Genomic DNA, 11610 nt, shown 5'->3' with positions numbered 1-11610 from the left:
TCCTCCTCAAACTGAGACAATGCCCCTCCATATTCCCCTCTTAGTGTTCCATCTCCTACCCCTCAGCTCTCCCACAACCAGGACCACTTCTACTCCATATTCAGATCATATTACCAACATTTATCCTACTCTAAATCCTATATAAAGTTCAATACTTACTCCCTCACCTCATCCTATGATCACTCAATCTCGTACCGACGTTACCAAACCCATCTAATGCCCAAACCTTCACACCCCTACTAAATCACATATCCGAAATCATACCTACAAGCCCTTCAAGACCTCAATTGGTCTATTGCCATGCAAGAAATTTTTCGTGCTCTATTTGCTAACAACACTCGGGTACTAGTATCGAGACTTGATAGGGAAAATATTATTCATTCTATGTGGCTATATTGGAAGAAATATAAGACAGATAGCACCCTTTAAAGATATAAGGTGTGTATGATCGCAAATGGTAACAGAAAACAACCCGAGATCAATCGTGATGAGACCTTTAGCCCTGTTGTCAAGCCAACTACTATACAGATTGTTCTTAGTCTTGTTATCTCTCATCACCGGCCTATTCGTTCGTTAGACATAAAAATGTTTTCTTACACGGCCACCTTCACGAGATAGTTTTTATGCATAAACCTCATGGATTCAGAGATTAGACTCACCCTGACTATGTGTGTCACCTTAAGAAGTCACTATATGGCTTGAAGAAACCACTTTGTGCTTGGTTTTAACATTTTGCATCTTATATCACGTGAATCGGCTTCATACACAGCCGTTGTGATTCTTATCTATTTATTATTTGCAGGGGTACAAAGGTGGCATATATCCAACTTTATGTTGATGACATTCTTCTTACCGTTTGCTCCATGGATCTTATGCAATCATCATATTCCTTATGACCTTGGAATTTGCCATGAAGAAATTGGGTGACTTATCATATTTTTTTAGGGGATTTTAGGTACTCGTGACAACAAGGGCATTTTTCTATCTTAAGATAAATATTCTTTGGAACTTTTGGAGTTTGCATCAATATCAAATTGCAACCCTTGTTACACACCGACAGACACTCAGTCCAAACTAGATCCATTTGGCTCCCCACTTTCGGATCCTACCTTATAACATATTCTGGCAAGTGGCCTTCAATACCTCACATTTACATGTCTGGATTTATCATATGTTGTGCAACAAATATGTTTATTCATGCATGACCCCAGGGAACCGCATTTTCATTCTTTAAGGTGCATTTTGTATTATGTTCACAATACACTTGATTACGGACTTCAACTTTGTCCCTCTTCCTTTACGGTTCTTATTGTGTACTCTGATGTAGAATGGGGAAGCTTCCCATCCACTAGACGTTATATTAGTCTTTATTTTATCTTCTTAGTTGAAAACCCCTTTTCCTAGTCATTGAAATGACAATAGACTATATATCATTCTAGTGCTAAATCCTAGTGGATACGAAATCTTCTTAGAGAGCTTCAATCGCCCCTCACCAAAGAAACCATTGTTTATTGAGACAATGCCAGTGTTGTGTACCTATCATCCAATCCAGTTCAACATCAACACACCAAACATATCAAGATGGATATTTATTTTGTGCGTGATAAGGTTGCTACTAATCAGATTCATGCTCCTCATGTCCCTTCGCCGCTTCAGTTGATTGGCATCTTCACCAAAGGGATTCTTTCTTCTCTCTTCATAGATTTCTGATCTAGTTTGAGTATTTGTTCTCGTCCTCGCGCTCAAACTACATGGGCATATTAGTGTACATGTATTGTATATATTGTTGTATTAGTTTTATAGCCCATTTGTATTTGTTGGTTTAGCCCATTTAACCGGATTGCCCCAATCCTTTGTATCATGTATGTATTGCAATCAATAATGAGAACATATTCAAATGAAAATCGCTTACTTTCAGGCACACACACAAGTTTCACTTTATTTTGTTGATGATATTTTATTGTTAGCAATCTTCTTGATTTGATTTTAGTTTTACTTCGACCAACATAATTCGAAAGTGTTAAAGACAACTCGGAAAATTAAAGTTCCAAATACCCATCTCATGAATAAATATATTAATTCATTAAAACCAATCCTAAACCACTTTAGAATAACAATCGTAAACAAGTTTAGAATAAAAATTCTAAACATAAAAATCAATTTCGGATTTAAAGTACAAATTCATCACAAACAACATACAATCCAAACCAATTGAATGCTTTACCTCTTTTTAAAAAAAATATGAAGGAGCTTGAAATCCCTATACTATGATTTCAAGGCTTTCATTAGGTTTAACTTCAATACATATCAATATCAAAGAAATATTCGAATAATTATTGCAACAAAAAAAAACCAGAAACTAAAATATAACATATATGTATTGTAATTGCCACAACAGACAAATAACACCAAAAAAAACAAATTGGTTATTGAATTGAATAAACATAGTATGACTAAAACAATACAAAATTACCCTAAAATCATATTATTTTTCTTGTTGATAGTGTTGTTACTATAATCTAGCATTGATGGAAAAGGAGTTAGCCATGCAAATTGAAAACCCACTTGATCGTGAACATGGAAATTAGTTTATCATTTCCAATGCAAATTGTTTTAAATATTTTATGCAAGTGTTCTGTTTTGTACTTATCTTATCTTTGGGTTCCTTTCCTTTAGGCCTAAGTTAGGTTTTATTTTTTATTTAAACACCTCATAAATCCCTTTTATGTTTGGGGTTGAATGAATACATTCATATCAATAAACTTCTGGTTTCCCCTGGTTAATTTTATTTACAACCTTAAAATTAGTGTTTATATATTGAGATGCAACTCCTGTTGTGTATTCTCTTGTCAGACTACGTCAGTTGGAAGAAAGAGAAGATCAGGGGTTAAATTGACACCTTTATCACCAACATTCGAGGGTTATTGACTCAGGGTGGATGGGTTTGGGTTCCAGTTTCTGATGGGGGTTTTCAGACATTATTAGAGGATACACACAAGTTTAAGTTCTTGATTCACCGTAGTGTGAAGAAAATGTATCGGGATTTGAGACTTAGCTACCGGTGGCCTTGAATGAAGAGAGAGATAGTTTGGTTTCTTGAGAGCTGCTTGACTTGTCAGAATGTCAAATCTGAGCATCAGAGACCTCATCACAAGTTACAACCCTTATTGATTCTCATATGGAAATGGGAGCAAATCACCATGGATTTTATCACCAAACTGTCGAGACGGCCAAGGGGTCTGATGCTATTTGGGTTATTGTAGACTGTCTGATAAAGAGTGCCCACTTCCTAGCTATTCAGGAGAGCTTTTCAGCTAAGTAATTGGTCGTCATCTATGTGCGAGAGATTGTTGCTCACCATGATGTGCCTATTTTTATCATATCTGATCGAGATGAACAATTCACTTCTAGATTTTGGAAGAGAATCCATGATGAGTTGGGTACTTGGTTTAATTTTAGTATTGTATATCATTCGCAGACAAATTGGCAGAGTGAGCGGACCATTCAGACGCTTGAGGATATGTTGAGGGCCTACATCATCAATTTTGGCAGGAGCTGGGACTCCTACCTCCCTTTGGCAATGTTTTGGTACAACAACAACTATCATTCGAGCATTGGTACACCTCCTTATCAGATTCCTTATGGAAGGAGTTTTCGAACCCCAATATGTTTGGGAGAGGTCGGTAAAAGGGTCATGCAGAACATTGAGGCAGTTCTCAAGATGATGAAGCCCATTCAACAAGCCATGCAGAGATTATAGACATTTCAGAGCAGACAGAAGAGTTATTTTAATCGACGCTTATCTGGTTTGGAATTTCAGGTCAGGGATATGGTGTTGCTGAAGGTGTCTCCCTAGAAGGGTGTTACTTTCTTTGCGATATGGGGCAAGTTGGGCTTAGATTTATTTTTCCATTCCGAGTTGTGGCTAGGATTGGCAAGGTTTCCTACCAATTAGATTTACTGGAAGAGCCCAGTCAGATTCATAGCACTTTCCATGTTTCTAAGCTTCATAAGTGCTTAGCAGAAGATGCAACTGTGGTGCCATTGGACGATATTCAAGTTGATGAAAGCATAAATTATGTGGATAGACCGGTAGCTATCTTGGATAAAAAACGAAGACCTTGCGCAACAAGGTGGTGTGATTGGTTAATTTGTAGTCGCAGCATCGGAAGGCTTCAGAGTGGACTAGGGAGCCCGAGATGGAGATGCACTAGCATTACTTAGATCTATATGCAACTATGGATTTCAAGGACGAAGTTCGATTCAAGTCCGGGAGAATTATAACATCTGATTCTAGGTATTTCTCTTGAGACCCAACAATTCTAATTTTGAGGATTTTTTGTATTTAGGGGTGCCACAACATGGTGATAAGGTTCACCATGACGTGGTTGCACTCTATAATCGAACACATGTTTTTAATCACCACGTCGTGGTCATGCAATGGCCACCATGTGGCAGCGGCACAATGAGAAACCCTAATTTTGAGTCTTAAGCCATATTTAAACAACTTTATGCCTAGGATTTGTTCTCAACTCTAGCCTTTATAAGGTCATAACATATGATCTGATGAGTCAAATACATGAAACGTTGATAGATTAGTGTCAACGTCTACTACATCTATAACGTCATCCCTAATGATATAGATACATCACATATATACAATCACATATCCGATATCTTTGTAATAAGAACGGTTCTTAGTATAGATGAGAGCAATCCCTTCAATCAAGGGATATACATGTATAGAATAGTATATATACAACATTAGGGTAAACCCTAATGTTGTGATCGTGGATTTTTGACAATCGTCTTTGAAAAACCATAATTCAATTCGTGAAACCAAAAAAAAAGTTGAACAAAGAAGCAAGAAATAAACACCTATTCTCCCAATTCATCATTTACCTGCGCCCATCATTGTTTTTAGTATATCCTTCTTTATGTTCATTGGACAAGAAAACAACGTCCTCGCATCTGCTTGGTTACGAGCCAAATACATGAGAGCACCTGGTATTTCATGGGCTTCCAAACCCATCGACTGCAATTCTTGAAAAATTTCATCACCTGTTAACTCATGATGGTAAGCTCTTTCAAAGATTTTGTTACCTTCCCTCATAGCATTAGCCACATCACCAACAGCATTCATAATCTTTGTTTCAAATGTTTTAGGTTCAGGTTGAGGCCGAGGTTCAACTTCCTTTTCTACTTCATCTACGAGTTTTCTTTTTTTAGTTTTACATTTTTTTGCACTTGAATTTTGCTCAGGCGTAGGAGATACCACTTGAATGTCATCTTCATCATCATCCACACGTTGGTTCTCCAACGTAACATCATTACTTGCTAATAAAGAATCAACCTCTGAAATACTTTCTATTTTGATGTCCGTAGTGTTGTTAAACCTAGCATTTCTCTCCTTTGTTGTTTCAACATTTTCTCCTGCAGCTCGATCTCTTGCAAATAATACCAACATTTGTTCAAAGTGGGCCACATTTTTTGTCTTCAGTATAACAGCATCAGGCTTTGACTATTTAAAAACCCCAAAATACATTAAAATTGTTAATAATAACATAATATAAAAATAAACTAAATACAACCTTAGATGAAAACTAACCTTAATTAAGTTATCCCAAACCTCCTCATCTGCTTCAATTAGTTGGGTATCAGCATTCCAACTGAACCCACTCAAGGAAATCCCATTGAATATGTCATACCATTGTGAAAACGTAGATTGCAAAGTTTTCAAACGATTTTTTAGATGACTTTTAGTTAAATTCATGTTAAGTTTCTTATTGAGCTCCTCAACCATATTCGCATACGCTTATGAAGTAAAATTTCCATAAGGCCTATTTCCTTTTTCTTGTTGTTGTACCATTGCTTCAACAAATGCAGCATCCATATGCTCTGTCCAGTTCAAGAGTGACTTTTTACCGGTATTTACAAAAGGTTCTTGCTTGTTCATTATCGGTTTCTACATAACATAAAAAGAAACATACATTATTATAAAAAGAACATAATTATAAAGTGTACAAGTTATAAAAAATAACATAATTTTTTTTTAATAATACAAATAAATTCACAAAACAATGTTCAATAAAATATCAAATTGCAAAAGAAGTAATATAACGAAATACTCTTAAACTATGTTGACATATTTATTTCATTGTTTGGATTCAATAAGTAATTAGTCCACATTTGATTTGCAATTGAGTTCCTCAGTTGCTCTGCCATGCTGTTACCCTCACGCGCACCACTTGAATTATGTCTCACTTCCTCTGTTGGTGCACTTAACACATATTCAAGATCTTTGTCACGATCTTCAACTTTCAAAAATTTATGTAAAATACAACACACCAAAAAAATTTCGGATTGTGTTTCACAAGAATAAAAAGGTTCTTGTGTACTTCTAATGATAGGGAACCTTCTTTTTAGAACACCAAATGCCCTTTCTATAGCATTACGTAATGAAGCGTGACGAAGATTGAACAACTCTCTAGCATTTTGTGGTGCCCGAGTGGAATATTCTTTTAAATGATACCTAACACCTCTATATGGCGCCATTAATATAGTTGAGTGAGGCAAACCTGCATCTACTAAATAATAGCGACCTATAATTAAATTGTAATTAGTTTTTTAATAATAATTTTAACTAAAAAATGAAAAGTTGGTAGTAGAAATTACCATTTGGAATTACTAGTTTATCATCTCTATTACGCGCATTCTTCAGTATTCTTGAGTTTGATGTAGTACCCTCCCAACCGGTTAAAACATACGTAAACTTTAAATCAAACGAACAAGCAGCTAAGACATTTATCGTTGGGTAACCCTTGCGGCCACGATATCCAGGGGCATCTCTATTAGGTACTTTGACACGAACATGTGTACCATCAATTGCCCCTACACAGTTCTTGAAGTAAGGAAAGAATCTCTTTTTTTCTTGAATTTCTTTGGGGACAACATCACCTTGTGGTTGTTGAATATAAAGACTTTCTAATGCTATAACCGAGCACAAAACTCTATGGAAGCACCTACTCATTGTGGATTTCGAGCGCCAATACATCCAAGAGACAAATGTATTTCTCAAATCATTACCTACAATGTGCAAAAATCTTGCAACATGCTCTTCAACATACATTCGTTGAGTAGGTCGAAGACCACCATCACATCGTAAGATAACACATAGCTTCTTAAAAGATTGCTCACTCATACGGATAAGCTCACGACATTGACCACCATTTGAAAGGTTATGTAACAACTCTTCCCGTACACGTCGATGTTTTAAAAGAGTTTCTCTAGTAGGTAAATTAGGACCATTGTTGATGGTAAGTTTGCGTTGTACCAGAATAGCAATCAACAAGCAAATTAGATGAACAACTTGCATTTGTCTTGATTTCAAAATATGAGCGGGTGAAGGAAGGTCAATATCCATTGAAATCAATGTGACCTATTTTACGTAAAAAATGTGAAGGGTTATTAAGTGGCAATGGAAAATTTAAGAAGGGCTTAGGTGGGTCATCTGACCCACCTTAATTTTTAAAAATATTTATAATTATTGTAGAAAAAAACTTAGGAACCACCTTAGAAAAATTCGAGGAACCATCTTAGCTTTCTGGAAAGTTAAAGTAAATAAAAATTTACTCCTAGTTCCTTTGGTAGGCATGAATTTTTGTAACCTGGAGACTTGGGTTGTATCCCGTTTAGACGAGTGTTTTTTATTTTAATCAAACATTTTGCAATACTTCTATATAAACTTTGATAAGTTGTTTATAGTTTCAATTTTGTCATCGTTTTGGCCAACAAAAACCTTTATTTTCATTTGTAAACGTGTAATCGACCCACCTATTCATAACATTATGTAAAAATCAATAGAAAATTTTGTGTTTATTATTTTGCAGCAAAAACAGCCATACACCCAAAATAAAAGCAAGGGCAAAATAGTCCAACAGGAAAGTTTGTCATGTCCCAACAGGGTACACACCCATATTGCCAGGAAAGTAAGGAGACACTTTGAGAATTGCATTGAGTAATAGTTAATGCACGTATTTGCTATTGAAAGGAACAATCACAAAATGTTATTGACAGTGCTATACATTCCTTGGTCGTCAGAATGAGTGTGTATGAGGATTGGATCAATGAGTCTTGAAGAAGAAACAAAACCAGAAAAAAAAAAAGTTGTAAACATATATTGAACCAGAGGAAACATGTAATGATGTTCTAAACATATTATCACAAGTAACCTAATGAATCATTTCAACTTTAAGAACAATAATGAAGAAGAAACAAATTATAAGAACATATTATCACAGGTAACGTGATCTTATAAGAACATATTAACCAGAGGAAACATATAAGAACCATAATGAAGAAGAAACAAATTATATAAACCAGAAAAAAAGGTTGTAACATAACTGTGAACACGATCTCAGAAAAAAAAATACAAGGAGAAGAAAACCTGCAGCAGTGTCGTTGAAGCAGCAAGGTCATTGAAGCAGCAGGAAGAAAGACCGATCTTTTTTTTGTATGTTGAGAATGATAATGTGATCTTATATAACCGTGTGTTGTTATCCTTATCATCGATTCGCTTTCTCTCCAAATCTCTCCAATTTGGGAGGAAGATTAGGAAGGAAGATTTTCCTCTGATTTCCTTTCTTTTCTTCCTAAATCATTCCAAATAAAAAACTCGGGAACACGATGGTTTACTCTTTCTCTCCGATTCCTTCACTTTCTCTCCACTTCTCTTGTTAAATGAGACTTAGGAACAGGGTGTAAGACTAAAGAAGATAAGGGGGATGGTTAATTGGGTTGGTTGTTTGATTGTTTAAACATAATAATTATATTATTGTGGGTTGAAAACCCTATGTACTCACCAGGTTTCCCAACCTGACCCACTCAGTTTATTTATATCACAGGTGTCGATATGAAGTGACATTACACTGAGAGATTAAGGAGATATAGATCACTAGTGTAAATGAATGTAAGTTCTGTTTATGCTTATGTTTCTGTATTAACGATAATATCCCAAATGTTTTGAAATGAATAAAATACGTTTCTTCGAAAATGCTTTGATAACTTATTTTTCGTGTTTTTCTGGGAATAAATTCCGCAACATTTTTATTAAAGAGGTACTCTGATTTTCATAAAGCATAAACAAAATCGGTCTTTTCTAGCCGTGAAAATGGGGATGTCACATTTTTCCAACACATCAATTTTATAACCTATAAAACCCATCATATGCATGCTTACAACTATGTTAAACTTGGCAGCTTTTGATATGTATAATATGAAACTTCAAATTATGCGTCATCTATTTTGTAAGTTTGGATGAAGTATGGATGATCTAACGATTGGAAATATGTTGTTATTTAAGGTTTGGAAGTATGTTGTTAATTAAGGATTGAAAGTATGTTGTTATTTAAGGTTTGAAAGTATGTTGTTAATTAAGGATTGAAAGTGTGTTGTCATTTAAAGTTTGAAAGATTGAAAGTATGTTGTTATTTAAGGTTTGAAAGTATGTTGTTAATTAAGGATTGAAAGTGTGTTGTCATTTAAAGTTTGAAAGTATGTTGTTATTTAAGGTGTCAAAGTATGTTGTTGTCAATTAAGGATTGAAAGTATGTTGTTATTTAAGGTTTGAAAGTATGTTGTTATTTAAGGTTTCAAAGTATGTTGTTAGTTAAGGATTGAAAGTATGTTGTTATTAAGGTTTGAAAGTATGTTGTTATTTAAGGTTTCAAAGTATGTTGTTATTTTTGGTATGTTATGCATTCAGACAAATCTTTGCATGTGATATGTTATTTAAGGTTTGAAAGTATGTTGTTAATTAAGGATTGAAAATATGTTGTTATTTACGATTTGAAAGTATGTTGTTATTTAAGGTTTGAAAGTATGTTGTTAATAAAGGATTGAAAGTATGTTGTCATTTAAGGTTTAAAAGTATGTCGTTATCTATGGTGTCAAAGTATGTTGTTAATTAAGGATTGAAATTATGTTTATATTTAAGGTTTGAAAGTATGTAGTTAGTTAAGTTCAAAGTATGTTGTTAACTATAGATTGAAAGCATGTTGTTATTAAGGTTTGAAAGAATGTTGTTGATTAAGGTTTCAAAGTATGTTGTTATATTTGGTATGTTATACATTCAGTTGGATCCTTACATGTGATATCAAATACCATTCATGGGATATCTAATAGGGACAACTATAATATGCACGTGTTTTTATTCACTATAGTACCCTATTACCCTACTAAAATATTCCCAATATTGTTCTTATTATAATAGACAAGTAGGGGACCATTCCATTTATTTATAAAAGAAAGTCACACTTTTAATAGAAATGTATAACTTAATAAAAACCTTGTGAAGGGACTTGGAAGTAAACATAAAATAGAGATGAACGTGGGTCCAAACCCAACCTAGATGGACCTAGACCCGGAAAAATTGGGAACCGGTTAACGGGATTTTGTAGGACCGGTATATAGGAACCGGTTTCGGGTAAAGTGGGTCTAGAACCGAAAATCCTAGAAACATTAAAGTGGGTCGAGTTGAACTGGGTAAAGTGGGTCTAGAACCGGAAAAACCGGAATTTTTTGATAACTACTAAGTGGGTTAAACTTTGAAAATTTTCAGCTTTGATATCCTGACTTTGGAGGACTATAATTCATTAAATATTAAACCAAAAATGACAAAAGTATAGTCTAAAATCATGTACAAAATCTAAAATACACGTTGGAAAAAACCTTCAGATAGGCTGACTTTAAACTAATTATATACGCATGTTTTAAAGCCTCATGATACTTCGACTTCAAATGAATTATATATGCACATTTTAAAATTTCACAAAAAAAACTGAAATACATAAAATTTTCAACTTTGATCCCAACTTTAAGGGATTGTAATTCAATGAATATGAAATCAAAATGATAAAATAGTCTAAAATCATGTACAAACTCTAAACTACATATTGGAAAAACCCCCATGTTAATTCCACTTCAAACAAATTAGTTATGTATTTGGGAAAATAACATAAAAGCCCTTAAGTTTTCACAAAAATATCGGTTTTACCCTTGGACGTGTTTTATGTCCAGTAAAGCCCAAAGTTTTGTTTAATTTGTTTATTTTTACCCTTGTAGCCGGTTTCCAGGTAACCTACTGGTTACCTAATGCCATTAAAGCCCTTGAATTTTCAAAAATGTTTGGATTTACCCTTAAGTTTTTCAAAAATGTTTGGATTTACCCTTACTTTGATTGTTGTTGTTGTTGTTATTATTATTATTATTATTATTATTATTATTATTACTATTATTATTATTATTATTATTATTATTATTATTATTATTATTATTATTATTATTATTGTTATTAATACATTTTTAATTGTATAAAAATATTTTATACATATATTTTTAAATGTATAAAAATATTTTATACACACATTTTTAAATGTATAAAAATATTTTTAATAATATACATATATTTTTAAAAAAGATATGTACTTGTATTTAGTATTTATATACATTTGAAAACCCTAAATCTTCATCTATAATTGTTGAATCGAACAGAAAAAACTTGATAAAGTAAAAAATATCGTCAATGACTGATTTTGCAAAAACAAATGTTTC

The 11610-nt window shown here is 33.7% G+C and overlaps 1 protein-coding gene across 1 annotated transcript; it reads right to left on the bottom strand.

Moving 5' to 3' along the window:
• Window positions 1-4894: 4894 nt before the first annotated feature.
• LOC145063788 (uncharacterized) lies at window positions 4895-5803 on the bottom strand. The gene is made up of 2 exons (XM_079011369.1): window positions 5609-5803; window positions 4895-5521 (listed from the first exon to the last, which is right to left on the bottom strand). The coding sequence occupies exons 1-2, from the start codon at window positions 5801-5803 to the stop codon at window positions 4895-4897; spliced, it is 822 nt and encodes a 273-aa protein (XP_078867495.1).
• Window positions 5804-11610: the final 5807 nt, after the last annotated feature.

This window comes from Lactuca serriola, chromosome 7, assembly GCF_051521515.1.
Source record: "Lactuca serriola cultivar US96UC23 chromosome 7, Lser_US96UC23_V15, whole genome shotgun sequence".
NCBI classification, from domain to species: domain Eukaryota; kingdom Viridiplantae; phylum Streptophyta; class Magnoliopsida; order Asterales; family Asteraceae; genus Lactuca; species Lactuca serriola.
Note: the sequence above shows the minus strand (reverse complement) of the source record. Positions and strands in the feature narration are given on the sequence as shown.

Excerpts from the sequence above, each read along its gene's own strand:
- LOC145063788 (XM_079011369.1), bottom strand. The coding sequence starts at position 5,803 with ATGGTTGAGGAGCTCAATAAGAAACTTAACATGAATTTAACTAAAAGT. Across the intron at positions 5,522-5,608 it reads TTTGGGATAACTTAATTAAG|TCAAAGCCTGATGCTGTTAT; the intron begins GTTAGTTTTCAT and ends GTTTTTAAATAG.